The sequence below is a fragment of the Haliotis rubra genome, unplaced genomic scaffold (assembly GCF_003918875.1).
Source record: "Haliotis rubra isolate DU_JTF1 unplaced genomic scaffold, ASM391887v1 Scf206, whole genome shotgun sequence".
NCBI lineage: Eukaryota > Metazoa > Mollusca > Gastropoda > Lepetellida > Haliotidae > Haliotis > Haliotis rubra.
Window position 1 is genome coordinate 867,939 of NW_025766070.1, and position 20,299 is coordinate 888,237.

Here is a 20,299-nt window from a genome sequence, read left to right on the forward strand (position 1 = left end):
GTTTCTCCATCACTGCATGTCGTGTCACGTTCCTGTGTGTACTCAGAGTATTGACTTTGGGGATGGTTTTGGAATTAAATACCGGATGAAATTCTTTTGAGTGTATAATTTACTTCATTAGTCTTATGAACTCAACTGTAGGATATCATGGAAGAAAACAGTTTGAGCATTTGAAATTGATTTATTTCTAAAATTGTTTCTTTTTGGATGCATGATCAGGAGATAATGAAATCTGGTCTTTGAAACAAGGGAGATAATTCAATTATTATTTTTGTTGTTGAAATAAAATTGTAAAGACATTTTTCATTGTGAAAATTGATGTTGTAAAAGTTGCGTGCGTAAAGTGGTCTGAGCTTGTAGGAAATTGTCACAATAATGTCAGTGAGTCATTCATACATCATAGCATTTTGTCTGTGGTGAGAGAGAGCATGTGTATCGAGCGAGTGGGAGACGATGTCATTTGGGGCTGTTTGTTGTTACAGGATGCTGCTGCGGAAATGGTGGTCATGTGCTGTCGATTCCTGTGTTACTTCTGTCGGACAAGTCGTCAGAACCAGAGTGCCATGTTCGATCATCTCAGCTACCTGTTGGAAAACAGTAGCATGCTTCTAGGTAAGGAGATCATGTTGTACGTATCGTGTGGATGGTCGGTGGTTTCATCCCGGCCCAATCGTACCTGTAGACATTGTAACATGGTAATTATTGTTACCCTGCCTACTGTTTGGCAGTAAGGTCGTAGTACAATGAGTGAATGGCACAGAGTTGTATTCGGTGTCTGAGTTGGGTATCCATGGGCTAGGAAATAGACTATACAACTAGCAGACATGTGCAGTTTCATGATTAAGTTCTCTTCTATGTTATAAGGTTTGTAAACTGACCTCTTGTAATATATTATGAGGAATCAAGACTGTATTTAATTTGTAAATGTTTCCCTTGATGTATATATTCCTAACCTTCCTAACTGACCAATCATATCCTTGTGTACACAGCCCGACCTTCACTGCGAGGGTCCTGCCCACTGGACGTGGCGTGTGCCTCTCTGATGGACAACAATGAGTTGGCTCTGGCTCTGCGAGAGTCCCACCTGGAGAAGATCGCCATCTACCTGTCCAGGTGTGGCCTGCAGACAAATGCAGAGCTGATTGAGAAGGGTTATCCTGACATTGGCTGGGATCCTGTGGAGGGGGAGAGGTTCCTGGACTTCCTCAGGTTCTGTGTATGGGTCAATGGTAAGTTGAGTCATGGTGCCGGTATGGTAATGTGTCAGTTTGCCAAGTGAATGAGTGAGTGAGTTTAGTTTAATGCCGCACTCAGCAATATTCCAGCTGTATATCTGTAAATAATTGAGTCTGGACAAGACAATCTAGTGATCAACAGCATGAGCATGGATCTACACAATTGGGATATGATGACATGTGTCAACAAAGTCAGCTAGCCTGACCACCCGATCCCGTTAGTGGCCTCTTACGACAAGCATTTAACCTGGATCTTCATGGGTTGTCAGTTTGCTGTTTGCTGCTTGATTATATACAGGAAACTATGGATATTATGAACTCAAATTGACAACTAATTTCAGTTATAAGCCTAGTTCATTACTCACATTTCGACTAAAGTATGCAGACTTCAGAAACAGTTTGCTATATCCATCAGTTCGCTATAAGTGTTTTACGCATACATTGTAACATCACCTATGGTAGTTTAAACATTTTCATGGCAGTAGGCATTCTGGGATAGATATGGTCCAAAGTAAACTATGCTTGTTGAGAGTTGAGACTAAAATAGAGTTCTGCTTTGGTGACTTGTCATTTTAGGTTGGTGAGTGAGTGAGTAAGTTTTAAGCTACTTTAAGCATCCAGCTTTATCTTGGGACATCTTAAATCAGCTTCACACATTGTACGTATTTGGAAATTTGAAAACCTACCTGGGTTGAGAGGAAGTTTGCTTTGTTCTGACAACACAATCAGGTGACATTGTTTACAAGATCCAACCAGATTAGAGAATGTATTGTGTGACCTGGATGATTAGCTTGACTATTGTTGCTCATACAGTCAGGACAATGATCAGGACTGATTATTTACAGCTGTAGAATGACTTACCTAAGTCTCAACTCAACTTTCAACTATTTACTTCTAAAGCCAAAATTCCAACAGTTATTGGCTGAGAACAACATGAAATAAGGTGTTTTCTCAAATTTCCTTCTTGATTCCACTTGTAGGTGAGAGTGTGGAGGAGAATGCCAACCTGGTCGTCCGTCTGCTGATCCGCCGCCCCGAGTGTCTAGGCCCGGCCCTGAAGGGTGAAGGAGGAGGTCTTCTCAAGGCTGTCAAAGATGGCATCCGAATGTCGGAACAGATCTCCGCAGCCAGAGATGGAGCCTCCAGCAGCTACCTGGCAGCCATGAACGATGATGATGACACCGGAGGCAACTATCTGTTCCAGAGGTAAGGGTTGGGGAAGAACAGAATTTTGTATATCAGTTGTCTGTTTTTGTTGTATAATGCTGCATACATCAATATTCCAGCTATATGATGGTAGGCTGTAAATAATAATCTGGACAGGACATGCAGTGATTGGTATAACTTAAGCTGACTGACTGAGTTTGGTTTTATGCCGCTTTTAGCAATATTCCAGCAACATCACGGCGGGGGACACCAGAAATGGGCTTCACACATTGTACCCATGTGGGGAATCGAACCCGGGTCTTCAGCGTGACGAGCCAACGCTTTAACCATTAGGCTACCCCACCGCCCCACTTAAGCTGAAATAGTCACTATCCACAGTAGTGGTAACATAACGACACCTAAAAAGAGTGGAAGAGTATGGTTTTACACTGCTTTTAGCAATATTCCAGCAATATCATGGCAGGGAACAATAGAAATGGGCTTCTCACATTGTATCCTTGTGAGGAATCAATCTCGGGTCTTCATCATGACAAGCAAACTCTTTAACCATTAGGCTACCCCACCGCTTTTGAGCTTGTGCCCTTGTACAAATATCTATCATGTAATGTGGCAGAATGGTGACTTAGATATCAGATGTAAAAACAGAGCTGTTAAAGTAGAAGGATTTAGCTAAGCTGTTTCTGAAAATGACTTTAGTTCCTTCATGATAAACTGTTACATTTTAGGTTTGATTGCTATTTATATCAGATTAAGTTGTTAACTTTGTTGCCACTTGGTTGTTATCTTGTCACTCCTATTCTGTTACAGCAAATATGATTTCACTGCTCTCCCCTCTGAAGATGACGAAGACTACATAGACATGGGAGGAGCCATCTTGAACTTCTATGCCAGTCTGGTGGACCTTCTCGGTCGCTGCGCCCCAGACGCTGAGACCATCAAGCAGGGCCGCAGTGGTTCCCTGAGGGCTCGAGCCATCCTCAGGAGTTTGGTATCCATGGAAGACCTGGAGGGGGTGCTGGGGCTCCGCTTCATCCTCCCCGTGGGGCTCAATGCAGGAGGAGACCAAGATGGTGAGTCAAACCAGATGCATGGAGGTCAGTTTCTGTCTTGACATTGGTACTATGTGTAACATTGGGACTAGTGCCTGGCGTTTTTGCTTGGAGAGTAGTTATTTTTCAGGTATGTCTGCAAAACTGGATAATGTTTCATTAAAACTGAGAACCAGAGAAAAAATCATCTTGCCACAATGTACTTTATGTGACAGACAATTTCTTCGTTTTTGTAAAATGTGAAGCATACTTACTTCATTTGAGTAACTTCATTCTTGGTCAAATGTTTTAACTGCAAGTATTGCAATCTTTTGTGGCTGACCATTGCTTCATTTTGTCAAAGTCTGTATCACAATTAGTTTTTCTTAGGCATTTTTGTCTGTGCAAGTATTGCAATCTTTATATTCATCTATGCGTGTGTTTCCTGCAGCTCCTCCTGCCAGTGACCTGCCCCCTGGTCTGTTGCCCAACCACAAGATGTCAATTGTCATGTTCCTTGAGCGTGTGTATGGTGTGGATGACCAGAGCACCTTCTTCAGAATCCTGGAGGAGGCCTTCCTGCCAGATCTCCGAGCAGCCACCACACTGGACTCGGTGAGTAGAAGCAGTTAGCAGTTGCCCTTTTATTTAATAATGAAGAATACAAGAGGATTGCTAGAAATCATTACCCCTCAATGCAAGTTGTGTAATTTTGAAATAATTATCGGTAGTTCAGTTTCTTGTACTGTTACACATGCTTAAATGATTTGTACTATTCCAGACACATGCTTGAATAATTAATTTCAAATAAGAAGTACTGCCTAAACAACAAGGAACAGAAACTTATCCAAATCCAAACTTTCACTAAGAGAGGGTCCAGATGTACAGTTATACCGGTAGTTATAAATGTATGGTGCCTCTATCACTTTGATGTTAAAACAGCTGGGATACATCTAGCAGTGTTTATGGTAATGCTGATTCTACCTGACTGATCCAAGGTTTTCCTTTGCCGATTCTACCTGACTTGTCCATGTTTTCCTTTTCTGTTTGTGACTGACTTGTCCAATATTTTCCTTTGCTGTTTGTGACTGACTTGTCCAAGTTTTTCCTATGCAATGTCTAACCAGCTCCAACTGTTTTCCTGCAGGCTATGGCATCGGAGAGTGACATGGCCTTGGCCTTGAACAGGTACCTGTGTAACTCAGTGCTGCCAATGTTGACCCACAACAGCCAGTACTTCAGTGATGCCGACCACTTCTCTCACCTGATGGACTCCCTGCTCCACACAGTGTACAGACTGTCCAAGTGCCGGACACTGACCAAGGGGCAGCAGGAGACTGTGTCCGACTTCCTTGTCTCCTTCACTGGGTGAGTCAGTCTGGTGGTCGTGTTCACAGGAACAGTCATTTTGATTTGGTTACATCACATGTTATAAATGCTGTGACTTCCAAGTGTGTGTGCTGGTATAAAAGTCTCTCATTGAGGTAGGACATTTAAATAGCAGTAAATTCAGTTCCATCACACTGGAGACATGGACCTTGTAAATAGTTGTCAGAAACAAGAATTTGTGTATTACATATGCACAACCAAAGCACCCAGTATCTGATATGGCTTTAAAATCTATGTTCCAGGCAACTGAGGCCCCCAATGATGACCAGTCTGCTGAAGAAGCTGACCAGAGATGTTCCAGCATTGTCAGAACATGCCATTGTGCCCCTCAGGGTAGGTGGGAGTCAAGTGTTGGTCACATGAAAGAAACGTTCATTTCCAGAGAAGCTTCACTCAAAGTGGCTTAAAAGACCAGTGCCTCTGGGACCAGTTGAGAGTTGTGTGTCAACAGTCTGACATTGGTCATTCCATATTAGAAGGCTGACCAGCAGTGTTGACGGTATCATGGTGACCTGTTTGCCATCAGTACTACATTGGTCATCCCTTTAACAACTTCTGGATCACAATTTCTTAGTTACTCAACATCATTCAGCAAATAGTTTGAATTTTTGGTTTTAATGTACATTATTACCAACCTTTGCAGGGGTGGAAAGAACTTTAAAATTGCTAGTGTACTCCGGTACAGTGGCACATGTAAAATTACTTACCCTGATAATTTTTCCACTATACCGGCCGTTTTCTTGTTGATTTTTTAAATAAACCACATAATAAATATTGGAAAGTCAACTGGACACCGGTACAGTGTGATATACAAATTTGCTTGCCCGGCAGAAAAAAACACTGGACTCGGGCATCGGGCAATGGGTTATTTCCACCCCTGCTTTGAGACAGGTGACATTACAACCTATTGGCACTGAGTATGATTTTCTAAATGATATATTAATGATCACATGAGTGCTATTGTTTACCTTGTGTAGGTACTGACCGGCTCACTACGAACGTAGTGGTCGCTACTACAGCAGTGGAGGTGGAGGGTATGGGTCCGGCACGGCCAGCGAGGAGGAGAAGAGGCTGTCCATGATTCTCTTCAGTGGAATATTTGACTCCCTGGCCAAGAGGGTAAGTGAAGATTCTTAATTAGCATAGATCCTTACCAACCTGTGCTTGTTGAATGAGCCAATCAAATACCTCAGGCAATTTGACAAGGTTACTTAGTTTATTGCAGTTTGTGTCATATAGTGATGGCATGGGATGCTGTTGGGTGCCGTCTGGTGGTGCATTAACCAACAGTCAATGAAAAAAAATAGAAATTACATGTTTATGATCTATATCTTGTGCTGATTTAAGTGCATTATCAAGGAGTCATCTGGATATATTCTATATGTATAAATACTAATACTATCAACAAGTAGCATTACTATCAATGTTTAAAACTCCAAGCCAGACTGCCGGAATTACCAGTCCGGATACAAACTTGCCTGTCCGGTTTTCAACAATGAAAAAAATTAAAAAACTCAGGTTCCTGAATACTTTACTGTGTGTAGGCATGACAGTGAACAACATAGCACTAACAGGCACTGCACCCAGTTTAGGTAAACTGAAAGTACATGTGTTGTGATTGGTTATTGTAAAATGAACTGTCCAATTGTAAATAGTTTAACATAATTATCATAATACCTTAATCACCTCAAACTGACGACAAGAGAACATCTACCAGACCACCGGACTACCGGCTACTTTTGAAATTTGACCGTCTGAGATGAAAACAGACAGTCAGGCACGCGGGAATTTTAAACGCTGTTACTATACTTGCTATACATTGGTCCCTCTATTTTTGGCCCCCCTGTTTTTTAGTATATTTGTCCATATAACTGAATTCGCTGCATGTAACACTCTGAATATAAAACATTTGTTTCCTGCAGGCCTATGACCCAGAGCTGTTCTCCAAGGCACTGCCATGCTTGTCAGCGATTGGGTGTGCCCTGTCACCTGACTACTCTCTGAGTCACACTGACGCCACCTGGTACCAACAGTCTAGCAGCGACATCGAGGGCAACTACATACCTCAACCCATCGAAACAGCCAGGTACGTGCTCAATGTGCATACGTGTCAAAACAGCATGGTAAACCATCATTAATGGTTCAAACTGGAAGGTAAGGAGCAATCATGCATCAGTTTTGACACAGTTAGGTATGGATTAATCGTCAAAAGAGCAAGGTTCATGGAACAAATCCATTGTATGATTATTTGATTTTCTGATCTGGAAGGAGGGAACAATTCATTCTGAAGTGAAAACAGACCTATTGGATTTCATGAAAATGGTTTGATATTGTTCAAGGTTATATTTTCAAAGTTCAAACAATTCATACAGGCAAAACATCTGCAAAGAAAGCCACTTCCCTGGCAACTACTAACATTTGACTTTCCTATGACATACATTGTAGGGTTATTTACTGATCATGACTCTTTTCAGAGTGAATCTGACTCCATCATTTGACAACACCCTCAACAAGTTTGCCGAGCACTACCATGACAGCTGGGCAGTCAAGAAGGTGAGGTGACTGGGTAGTGTTAGTGAGGGCAGGAGTCAGGACAAATTGTTTGGAACAAATGTCTTATTATTTATTGCCTTTTTTCACATAGATGTCAGAGAATAAAACTACCTCAGCATGGAGTAAGTTTCAATGCTTTTAGCAGTATTCCATAGTCATGCAAGAGACGGCTTCACGCATCTACCCACGTGAGAATTGAACCCAGTTCTTGGGTGTGACAAACCAGTGCTTTAACCACTGGGCTACCTAACTGCCCCCTTTTGTCGAATATGCTATAAACTCTGTATGTTGTGTAATAATGAAAGCAGTATTTTGAAAAGATTGCCAGCATTACATTATCCTGTGTACTTTCCTCTTTTAAAAGAGTGTGTATATGATTTCAGCTGGAGAGTGGGTGGTTGTTTGGCAGCATTACATTATCCTGTGTACTTTCCTCTTGTAACAGAGTGTGTATATGATTTCAGCTGGAGGGTGGGTGGTTTTTTGGCACTACGTATGATGAAGATAGGAAACTTCATCCTCTGCTGAAACCGTACCATCTCCTAGATGAGCGGGTGAGTAATAGAGCATTACTTATGAAGAGGGTCAAACATGATTCCGGTAATGCATGATGAAAAGTGTGATGTGTAATAATGTCATACCCCATTATGTCATTACTTGCCACTGTTTTACATCAACAATGAGTTTCCATTTTCATTTACTCTATGACAAGCAACCTGTTTTATTGTTCCAATAATGGTATTCCAGAATCAAGAACAGATTTCTAGGACTTACTAAATGACAGTAACATATATTCCTACCACTGCTGGAAGTCACATAAAGTCAGGTGCTTTAATGTTAAAGTGGTTCAAAAATAGTAAATGCTGGTTCTGGTTTCATAAGTTTAATTCATAGGTTCAGGTATCAAATACAGCTTCATGGCATCAAGGTGTCACACACACCCTCACTCAAGAGCACATGTTGTACAGCTCACATGGCCTCAGATACAAAAGTCGGATTCAAGGGTGGAAGGTTATATTCCCTACAGTTACTGGGTGGATTATAAAAGGGTATCATGGAGCGGAATCGGATTCACAAATTACTTCTCTTTAATAGTGGTGCTTATTCTTCAGGCCAAGCGGAAGTACACTGAGCCAGCCCGGGAGACGTTGAAGACGATGTTGGCCCTGGGGTGGGGCATTGACCAGGACAACTCCCGAGGCCCCACCAGACAAGACTCCATCAAGCGTAGGGCATCAAAGGCCAATGTGGTCAGTGAGAGAAATAATGTGGTGCTAGCACAGAAATAATTATATTGTAGTGATTTCTTAAATCAAAGTATGGTTTATGTACCATTTCTTGAGAAGTTTGCATGATGAACTATATTTGTGTTGGTTTTGCTTGCACAAAATGCTTGGCCAGAATAGCCAGAGAGTTAATAATTCAGAATCAATTGCAAAAATAGCATAACATCATTATGGCCATGAACCAAATTTTTGGGTCAAAACTATGAGTAACATGAAATCCACAGATTTAATCAAAACCACGCTGTCTATGTTAGCTGATATTTGTGGTAAGAAATGTGAAACCATCAGACTGTACAGATATCTGTACTGAACTGCATTTAAGCTGAATGCCTTCCTATATGTACTTCATTTCAGTTTGAGCAAGGCTACAGTCCACGACCTTATGATTTGAGGAATGTGACCTTGACAAGAGACACTCAGGTGAGATATTGGAGTTTTTGTAAACTATTTGGTATGGTGGGCTTTTCAAAAGCATGCACCCATGAAGATCCGGGTTAGAATTGCTCTTCAGCATCCCATGCTTGTAGTTGTAAGAGCTGACTAACAGGATTGGTCAGTCTCCCTGGCTTGATTGACACATGTCATTGTATCCCAGGTGCATAGATTAATGCTCATGCTGTTGATCACTAGGTTGTTTGGTCCAGACTTGGTTATGTGCAGACAACCACCTTATAGCTGGAATATTGCTGTGTGCAGCATTAAACAAACAAAGAAATCAAAATCAGCCATATTTTCATGTTGTTGACAAAGTACTGAGAGATGACCTCTGTTGCAGACAATGGTGGATAGACTTGCTGAGAATGCTCATGAACTATGGGCCAAGAGGAAGAAAGCAGAACTAGAGCAGATTGGTGAGGGCTATATGACACTTTCGCGCATGTTTATTTTCTCATAAACTAAGTCAGAAATGGCAATCATCTGTACTTCTTCTTACAGATCAACGAGTGAATTATTTACAGTTTTGATTCAGTGACTGAAAGTATTGTAGTTGAAACTATTAATAACAGGAATAATATGTTAAATTTTTTGTGGTTTTAGTTGTAGCTTTCATTATATATATTTCAAAGACAAACACCAAAAATGTAGCTCTTTGGTATAATGTGAGATATATTTTGCTTATTGAACAGTTTGATGAGTCACCATTAGGGGCTGCCCATGGTCTTGCTGTTTTGGTATAACAAAATGGAATAGATAAAATGACAAATGTAAATTGTTAAATGGCCTGAATAGGTTATGAGGAAACGTTGCATCTTCCTTGAATATAGTAGAGGTACTTAAATGACTACAAGGAACTCCGGTTGTGAGAGTGGGTAAGTATTTCTGTGAATCTGAACTGTAAATTTGCAACCAATAAAGAAGCCCATTGATTGACCTCCCACTCTGTTGTGTTCCCTAGGTGGAGGGCTTCACCCCCAGCTTGTTCCCTATGACATCCTGACGGACAAGGAAAAGAAGAAGTACCGAGACCATGCCCTGGAGCTCCTCAAGTTCCTTCAGTTCCTCAACTTCCGCATCTCCAGGTACTTCATAATGACCACCTCTTTCCTCAGTCGGTGACACGTGCCACCATCGGGGAAATGGGTTTCCTCAGCAGACGTAGGAAAGATCAGAGCGCTAGCAGATCCAGCAAGAGATGCACTTACATGTTAACTGCATCACCAGCTAAGTTATATCATGACTTGGGTATTATGTGCATTCCCTTCTTCAGAATCTTGGATCCTCTCTGAAGCGTCCAAGTCTGTCTGGATGCCAATATTTAAGAAGATGCTCACTCTTCAATGCTTGATAGCAGTGTATGAAATAAGCCAAAAACCCAGCCACACATCTGGGCTGGTAACTTCGAAAACTTACCAGCCCAGAAGAGATTTAACCAGTCTGTCTTAAATACTAAATAGACAGTGCCAGTGGACACGTTATTTGAATATCTTTTTCACCTGTCCATTGGGCTGGCTAGCTGTAACATTAGACCGTCCAGCAGAAATCTAGCCCGTCTCGGGCTGTCGGACGGGCCTTATTTCATACACTGTTAATAGAATATTACAGCATTATCTGTAATAACCAGGTTCTACTGTGATGGGGTATTATTAGCAGAAGTCGTGTCTTGGGGTGTCAAATAGTGAATGAATTGTGCAGAAGGGTTATGTTTCCTATGTTAGGCAATAAAAGTGAAACCATCCAACTCTTGGTATCTTTAGGTGATATTTCTGTTATTGCTTAAAATGGTATAAATAAATATTCATTCATTCCTCCTTCAACAAATCAACATTGTTTCTAATTTAATGTGTATCTATTGAAATGGATTTGAGAACTCCTGTGGGAAAAGTTATTTGATATTTTCTATTAATGATACAGATTTGCTCAGAAATTTGTTCATAATTTTTGGTATTGAAATGTATACAGTTATCTGTATATGTCTTCTCTGCTTCCTGTTTTATTTAATTAATCTATTTTCATTTCTTCCTATGGCACATTCATGGACAAGATTCTGATGCACAGATATTGCAATAGAATATTTACATTCTCCTGATTTCAACATTTTTGCTAATGCACAATTTATCTATCACACTTTGGTGTTTGCATGTTCAAAATTGTCATTGACATGGAAATATTGGTTACTTTTATCTGTGTCAATTCCATTCTAGGCATGTCTATATTGTAAGCTGTTGTCAGTTTCATTGTCATCATCATCTTCATCATCGTGATGTGCATGACCCATTTCAAAATTGTTTCATTATCAAAACATATTTATCATTTGTTCATTCCAAATTGATCATTATTTGACACAAAGTTGATAATTATGGAATGAAGTAAGTGTATTAGCTGATGTCGTATTTTAATCTGAGGAATAGGATAGCTAAGCGGTTACAGTGTTCACTTATTACACTAAAAATCTGTGTTTGATCCAATGGAACGCGATACAGTGTGTTCACTTTTCGGTGCTTGTGTCATAATTTGTTTCGAATAAGATCTGAAGTGCTAATCCATTCTATACAGTTATTGAGGCTACGTATTAATATAAGAGATATTCTGTCCAGCAAACCATAAAATTTCCTTTATTCCAAGAACATTATTTTGTTTGACACTGTTTATTTGCAAATTTGATGTGTTTACTCAATATTCCAAACCACGTTTTGAGTGTGTCATGCTTCAATGCCTCGTCTGCCTTTGATGTACGTCACTGCAAGAAACTGCTGCTAAATGTTCACTGAAATCAGTTGAGCTGTCCTGATTTCTGTATTTTCAGTTTGGTTACAAGCAGTAGCCGAGGCTTGCAGCATGGGTGTTCAGGTATGCATTGTGTGTTCACCTTTTTTTTCCTTTTCTTCCGTTCTTTTCCGTTGTCGAGTAGCGGTGGCGACCTAGGCTTGGATCGTAGACGTGAGTCTTCTTCCAGACATAACCCCAAGTCAGAGACGGATGGTGGTCCTGGGATGTCGGCCACCGAGAGACGTTTTGCTTACAGTCTTCTTGAGAAACTCCTGGACTACGTGGAGATTGCTTCAGTCAACATGCGGCAGACGCGGGCCCAGCTCTCGTTTCAGCCGCAGGGGAAGCTACACACAAGCGACAGAGGATGTGAAATTCTTTGGAAAGGTTAGAGTAGAAGATTTGAAGGACAAATGACATAAGTCATGATGTGTGCTGTTTCTAAAAAATATGAAACAACACAGGTAGAAGCAAAATGGGCCTACCACAGTATTTAAATCTTCAGACAACCCCTAATTTTCAAATTACTTTAGTGATAAGGGTCTGTCTCCTTTTTTTCTGTGATGAATGAACATCTTTATAGTAATGACTTGAAATGAACTATATTAATAAATAAAATATGCAGATATTCTTTTTCTTTAAAAAGCAAGTTTTGCAAACTATGAAATTGCTGCTTGGAAAATTAATGAAAACACAAATTTGCTGTGATAAGTGAGAGGTTGGCCTTTGCTGTCCTTTTGATGCAATGAATTGAATTTGTTCCATTGTATGTAGAAATGACATGACAGTGACGCCATTACGTCTTGTGCCTTGTAGGTGGTGCTGCCGTTTGTAGAGAAATACTTCCACGCTCATCGTGTCTACTTCATGGCGTGCCCAAATACACCTGCCAGCACCTCAAGCATGGCATCTGTCAAGGAGAAGGAGATGACAGCAAGGTAAGTGTGAGAGGAGGTCGCCAGGGAAGATAAATCTCCTATAAAACAAGGCAGTTCAGATTGTAATCTTTTTGTATTTCAATTGTATTCTTTGCGGATAGCTGCAAAATTGCTGAGTAAGAAATATTCACTTTACTCTCCATCATGACCGACATATTATTACTGGGAAGATAGTGAGGAGATTCTGAACAAAATCTTTATGTTTCAGCTTGTTCTGTAAGCTGGCCCAGACTTTGAGAGCCAAGATCACTGCTTTTGGCTACGATGTCAACATTTCCGTCCGTTGCCTCCGAGTTCTCGTCAGGGCTGTAGATTTCAGGTGAGTCCAGTATGCCTCGTACTCTTCGGTGGATTCTATGAACACATCAGCACACAAGATGGATCCAGTGAAAGATATTTGCCTTGTATGACTGTCATGGTGTGTCCTCATCGCAATAACAACACACAGTTTGATGAAAATTGGCACAATATAGGATCAATAGTTTATGATGCTGCTGTAGAGGATGGTTGTATGCTTAGTGTTAACATCACGATATGGCTGAGATATTGCCGATATGATGTTAAATCTTAACTCACTCACTCACTTAAGTGTTAGCTAACAATGTTATGCATATTATAAGCTGCATGTTTGGAATTCCACTGCAGTTTATGGCAAGAATTTGTGTGTAAGAGGTCTCACTGGTGTGCCTAGCCCAGAGTAAAAATGTGATAGTGGCAATTGTGCCTGACATTGTCAATGTGATAGTTGTTACAGTTAATAAATTGCCGTGACAAAAGGTTTAAGAGTCCCCTTTGAACCAGCAAAATAGAACACTGACCAGTCTAAAATATTCAATAATATTTTGAACAAACAATGAGCAAGCTACAATGAATGACAATACAGATATCTAGTACAATGGAGTCACAAATCTAAAATATTGGGTCACAAATATAAAATATTAACTCACCAGAGTCTTGACATTCACGGTGAGAACAGATATACAGATTGGAGGTTGTTTACAATGACAGTAGTTGAATAGTCAAGCACGGTCTTGAAATGTTGACAGACAGACTTGACGACGGTAGACAGATGTATCAGCTCGATGACGGCAGACAGATGTGTGTATAACTCCAGTCATGTAATAAGTCTGTGTGTCACAACACAACCAGCCTTTATATAGCTCTTACACAGTTCTCGAGCATTCTAGCAAAGCTAGGTTGTATCATTATTCTCTCAGAACATTCACGAAAGCGGTAGAAAACTCCACGGCATGTCGAGTCAACAACTTGCCAAGGGAGGCAACTCTGGGTTGCTAACAAAAAGGCGTGCCGCAAAAATACTATTGCCATTGAACATATATGATGCGAGAAGTGAACCAAAACCCACACTCAAAACTTTAAACATTGTGACCCATAATAACTATCACCTAATCAATGATAATACAAATTACAAAAAACACTCTCTCATAACATAGTGCACTTTCTGTGCATCAAAGGATTCTGGTAATTGCCACTGGTAATGTACAATTCATAAATTGCCACAGTTTGACTGCCTAGTTTCTGTCTAACTGCTATGGAGTCACAGTTCGAGTTTTTGTACTAGGCTAACGAACGAATAATTGACTTGCCAAATGAAAACTGTTTCCTGTATGACAATAAACAAAATGTGAATGATTTGTGTTGGCTTCTTGCAGGTCTGTTGTGAAGAATTGTCCAGAGATTGTCCGCTCCCACCTCCTGCCGTTCTTCAACAACGCTGCAGATGACCTTGCACAGGTCATGGACAATCTTTTGAAAGGTCGATTCAGCCATGTCAAGGGCACCATCACCCGTGGTGCCACCTCACTGAACTATGTCCACATGGTGCTACTGCCAGTGTTATCGGCACAGTTCGACCACCTCGGCAACAACAGCTTCGGCACAGATCTTCTGGGTCAGTCTTTGCAATGAAAGTCATCATAATGAAACTGTTCTAAGAACAAGTGAGGAAGGGGTAGTTCCAGGAATTGAAAGATATCGATTTGGGGATACTTTCTCATCATGATAAACAATTTGTGTGAGCATTATAAATATGTGGGAGATTAAGAAGCAAGGAATTTGTATTATAATGTAAGATATTTTTTACTGTAGAAGTTGCAAGGTAACATGCATGTGCTACAATTAGTACTGAGGTGAATAGTATGAGCTATTATAAGGAGACCATACTATTGGCTGTTTGATGCAATGCAATAGTTTATGTAATTTTATATAACTTTTATAGTTGGAGACATTCAGCTAGCTTGCTACCGCATCCTGAACGCCCTCTACACGTTGGGAACAAGCAGCTCTGTGTTTGTGCAAAGGTGAGATACCATGCTTTGTTCAGGCTTTGTAAAAGTTCAACGAGGTAATTATTAGTCTGTAAACTTTTTCAAAAGAAATTTCAACTTGTTACTTATCAATGCTTATTGTGTCAATGTTTCTCCGTTTCCATATCCCAACTGATTAATACCAGATACAATGAATGACTAAATTCTTAATGAAAACTGATTGTGAATTTTAGTTTTCATATTATTTTTATGCAATAATGCTGATAATCATGTTATATCACTTTATAAACTTGAAGAATCATTTTCATCTAATTGTCTTCTTACCTGCAGCATCGTGTACATATTAATGAATTCATATCAATATCAATTATCATTAATGCAGCAGACCTTCCAAGTCTAGAAAAGCTGACAAACCTAGGTAGATGATGTTTTCAGGTTCCTATCTTCAGGGCTTGCATGAGGCAATGCCTCTTTTCATCTCTCACACTTTTTTCATGGCCCCTTTTAAATTTTTGCCTAGTTTAAAAGGAAAGTAGCATATTTTCCATCTATGATATGTGTCTGCTCCCTTGGTTTGCCTTGGTATGGCTATTTTACATTTGAAAATTTATTGGAATGATATTTATTTTTTCATCTTAGTCTTTGATCAGGGTGAGACAATAGAACACCTAGACGTGTTACTTGTATCTGTTACAACTGATTGAAATCTGAGTGGATATTCTTCTACAATATACTTTATAAACTGGATATATGAGTATTTTATTTTTTGCTAAAATTGCTTGAGGTAGCAGGAATACCAACTTTTCAAATTCAACTTTCTTGAATAGTCTAGTTTTAGTTATTTTTAATGTAATGTTTCATAATCTGCATGGAGGAAAATATTTTATGATATTCTTCTAGATCTTATGCGACTAAGTATATTACCTGCAAATCGGTACTTTTATTGACATTTTGATTGCAGAAAACAGCTGTCAGGAGGAAATACAAAATGTGTTAAAATTTGTTATCTATCCTGTTCATATGGACATTTATTTACTAAAATATTATGTTGGGTATCTAACTAGTTGTAAGGAAAGTATCATCATCATCATCCGACATGCACCATCATCATTCACGCCAGGCTTTTTGGGTGTATTCATATCTTTCTTTCTCTTTCTAACTTTCGTGGGAATAGGGAGACAATTACGACGGAGCTTGCCAGGTACTTCGTTCACACTTGGGCATGAATTCAGTATTTTTACTTTAAGACTAAACTATTCTGCATATGTTCATAACCCATTGGCATTGCTGAATATTCAAATTTAATAACTTCTCTTGAAACCTTTGTGATGTTTCTTGTGTGCATTTCCTTATGATTCCAACCTAAAATGTTTTTGTGGGTCATTTGATATATTTTGTCTTTACATTCTAAATTCATCAGTGTCAAACTATCAAATTTTAAAATGTGTTTTTTTCTTCCAAAATATGTCATGTATATTTTAATTTTTTATAATGTTTTATTTAAAAATACGATGTAATTTCTAAAACCATTTTTTCAAAATTTATTTAATGAAAGTTCAGATTTTTTTTATGAAGAAACGTAGAACATCTGAGCATGATTTCACATGGAGAGCCATATCTTCTAAAGGAATATCATACGAGGTTCTTAAGATCTCCCACAATGCCTTCTCCGCCCTTCTGACAATGTGACGTGATGGGTTAGTTCCCCTTGGAGCAGTGTGTTAGATGGTTGTTCCACCGTCTAGTGTTGCTGTGTATCAGTAAAATAACAGTGGCAGACAGCAAAATCTTTTCTAAACATTCAGAGACATCTGTAGGGTAAATGGGACACTTGTATTGGATGCATTTATCTGAACGGATTCCCCTATAGTTTTAAAAATGATTATAACAAGTTTAGAAACAAAAACTTATTGGTTAGATCTTAAGTTTGGAATAGGTAAGGTAAATAAGTATGTGTTATTATTTACCTTAAAATCAGTTTAACAAAACAAAGGATTAAAAGATGGTGTGTATATTTTTTTTAATGGAACAGTTTCAGTTAGATTGGAAAATTTCAAGTGAATACACACATGGATTTTAGCATGAAAATGTCATTTGAATAAATAAAGAATAAATATTTTTGTGTTTGTGCGGAAAATATAAATATTTCATAATGTAAGGAAACATATTTGGAAAAATTTCGCAAAAATATAATGTTATCTGAACTTCCTGGGGAGAATCCATCTGAGAGTTGACTCTAGCAGTCTACCACTGTTGTTTTGCTGTCAAATTGCTTGTAGAGACCTGTTCTTCTGTCTGTTCTTCTTGCCTGTTGCAGCTTTTCACATCACAGTTATAGTAACTTCCCAGTTTCAGAGCCTCCACAGTCTACAGAATAACACTTTTCATTTTCTCCTTTGGAGATTATTTGATATTAATAACAATAATGAATGTCACTATAGGAGATGTTGACGTACATTTCATTATGATTATGTTAAATTTGTCTTGGCTTACATTTTATAAACTTTAGGGAGTGTAGTGTGTGGGTTTAATGGTGTAAGACACGGCACCTGTTTCCTCCTCCAAGATGTAACAACTTCACATGCACACTGGTGCATACACATGAAGAGATGGCAAATACTTTCTGAAATTTTGTACCTTTTACATCGCTTTTCAGAAACATTATTTTTTCCTTGTGAATTTACATTAGGATTGTTTGTTTGTTGTCATGTAAGATAATGTTTACTTTTGATTGTTTTCTCTGTATTCCTGTTTTCTTGGTAGATGGTGGTCCCTCTAAAGACCACATCAGGATTTGTCAGTGTTTAGTTTCGTTGATCACCACTATTTTCCTGTTTTCAATGTTAGGTGCTAGATAACCCACAATCAAGTCTTCTCAACAATACTAATGACAATAATCATTATAAATAATGAGGAAATAGTTTATTGAAACACAAACACAAAATTAATTACTTGGTTTTTCAACCAAATACCACCAAATAACCAACATGTTATTTTGAAGAAAAAAATTAATACGCACCTTTTTTACATTTCTTAAGTACATTGCAGGGATTTTGAGTATATTCACAGTGTGTTTTTTTCTGTTTCATGTGGAAGTGTCTATATACCTATGTATGTCCCACAGTGTGGCATACAGTGTCTGTATGTTCTGTATTGTGTACCGATTGTGTTGAGATATGTCTATTGTGTAGTGACTTGGTCGAGACAAATGTAGTGTATAGTTTCTAGCGTTGAGTATGATGTTGAGGTTTCTTAGTGTTCAATTGTTTCTAGCTTCCGTTAGACTTTCTGTCATGAAGAAACTGGGTTTGAGTGTAACAGCGGTCATGATAGGCATCTGAAGGGGTCGGGTTGTCAGGCTCTGCCATTGTTGAGTGTTGTTCATGATACCAGTCACGGGTTTATCTGGTCCACACTTGAATATTTGCTGTTTTATAGCATGACCATTGCTGAGTTGGTTAAGATAAACATTCACAGACAATCTGTTACACATCTGAAAGAAATCATCAAACAAGAATTCATTTTCAAATGTTTGTGCAAGTAAGAATGTTTCACTTAAATGCATGTTATGTTTGTGAATGAGCTAGCAGAAACAGACCTCCCATCTGATGATTCCAGAATTGTCTTTATAAAGTTTATGACCTTCTTACATTTTATTTGTAATTTTAAGTCATTTGATCTATGTATATCATATAAGTGTTTCAATGTGTGTGTGTGTGTGTGTATGTATGTGTGAGTGTGCGTATGTGTCTGTGAATGCATGTGTGTCTGTCTGTATGAGAGATTCTCACAGTGGTGGATTATTAGTAAAAGCAGCATAAAAGCCCAACTCATTCTCACAGTCAAAACTGTAACTGTAAATTTACTTTTTGGAATGGGCGAATTTGGTGTAAAGAATTTTATGACCATTCACAATGACCTGACCTCTGTTTCTTCCTCCCAGACATCGTCCAGCACTAGGAGAGTGTGTAGGGTCACTGGCCAGCTGTTTCCCCGTCGCATTCCTTGAGCCAGACAAAAACAAGTACAATCGCTACTCCATACTGTTTGGCTTGGAGGGGAAAATCTCCGAGCACTCTCTGGAAGCTCAGGGTTTGTGTCTTCATTTGAATTATTTCATTATGTTGCTGATCAGGGTTGTATGATGAATATGGAAACATTGTTCAGTTATTTGTTTGACAATATTGTTTGAATAAGATGTACTTATGAGTATTATTGTCCTCAGCACAAAGTGGGAAGGGGATATAGGTTTGAGGTCCGTCTGTCCGACCGTCCGTCTGAGATGATGGAGACAGATTTTCTCAAAAAACGTTATAGATAGGGAAACCAAATTTGGTATGTGTTTTCAGGACATGAATTCCTTGATTGAGTTCAAAAACAGAAACCATGTTACAGACAGACAGACAGACAGTATTTATTCAGTAAAGAGGCCCTCGCCCATAATACAATCAGACTGACATTGTGTTTAGTGGGTGCGCAAAAGAACTTTGCAGCTCTATGTCCTGGAGTTTATCAATTTCTGTACATGGTATAAGTATAGGCCAACATTGTATATGACAGCATCATTTTTGCTTTGCAAAAGATTTATGACAGAGTAATGAGTAAGTTGTTCTGTAGTGAACTTTGTTATATATTTCTTTCTAAGTATATCATAGGCATTACAAATAAATAGTACATGATATTCATTTTCAATATAATGCTGGCGTCTGGCTTTACTAAAAAGACATAGCCTTTCATTGTATTCAATTCCATTATACCTGCCACATTCAACAGCCGTATTAAAATTACTGCATCTAAACCTTGATATAGCAATTCTTAAATTCATAGGGATATCACAACACAAATATCTTTCAACATTTAAGAAAGTTTTGAACTCCTTGTAAAATATACATTTAGGAGATTCACTAATTGATGAGAACAAAAAGTGTTTTAATTATCACCTAGCTTGGTGTCCTCCCATTACGCAGACAGCCAGTTCGCAGACACCTTAAAACAACAACAATTACGGTTCAGTGAACAGATTATCTTCTACCTGTTACCTACACATTATAATAGAATAGTCCAAATATAATCACATGAACAAACTGAAGCTATATTATTTATTTTGAAAGATGGACGAAAAGACAGTAATTTGAATTTTTATTGCTGCAATATAAAAACAGTTTATTTATTAACAGGTTATTTATTTTCATAAACATTTCGGTTTAA

At 38.8% G+C, this 20,299-nt stretch overlaps 1 protein-coding gene across 1 annotated transcript in view; it reads left to right on the top strand.

The window, feature by feature from the left end:
• The window catches only part of LOC124276127 (ryanodine receptor-like), a 202,291-nt gene that overhangs the window by 129,343 nt on the left and 52,649 nt on the right, over nucleotides 1–20,299 (top strand). The window contains 24 exon segments of the mRNA XM_046711794.1: nucleotides 483–612; nucleotides 990–1,229; nucleotides 2,216–2,441; nucleotides 3,210–3,472; nucleotides 3,882–4,045; nucleotides 4,578–4,798; nucleotides 5,062–5,152; nucleotides 5,797–5,821; nucleotides 5,823–5,938; nucleotides 6,742–6,905; nucleotides 7,294–7,372; nucleotides 7,837–7,926; nucleotides 8,485–8,622; nucleotides 9,013–9,078; nucleotides 9,434–9,509; nucleotides 10,055–10,178; nucleotides 12,008–12,182; nucleotides 12,184–12,252; nucleotides 12,682–12,803; nucleotides 13,012–13,122; nucleotides 14,477–14,715; nucleotides 15,043–15,124; nucleotides 16,266–16,292; nucleotides 19,035–19,183. Of these exon segments, the coding sequence (XP_046567750.1) occupies nucleotides 483–612; nucleotides 990–1,229; nucleotides 2,216–2,441; nucleotides 3,210–3,472; nucleotides 3,882–4,045; nucleotides 4,578–4,798; nucleotides 5,062–5,152; nucleotides 5,797–5,821; nucleotides 5,823–5,938; nucleotides 6,742–6,905; nucleotides 7,294–7,372; nucleotides 7,837–7,926; nucleotides 8,485–8,622; nucleotides 9,013–9,078; nucleotides 9,434–9,509; nucleotides 10,055–10,178; nucleotides 12,008–12,182; nucleotides 12,184–12,252; nucleotides 12,682–12,803; nucleotides 13,012–13,122; nucleotides 14,477–14,715; nucleotides 15,043–15,124; nucleotides 16,266–16,292; nucleotides 19,035–19,183 (3,187 nt within the window).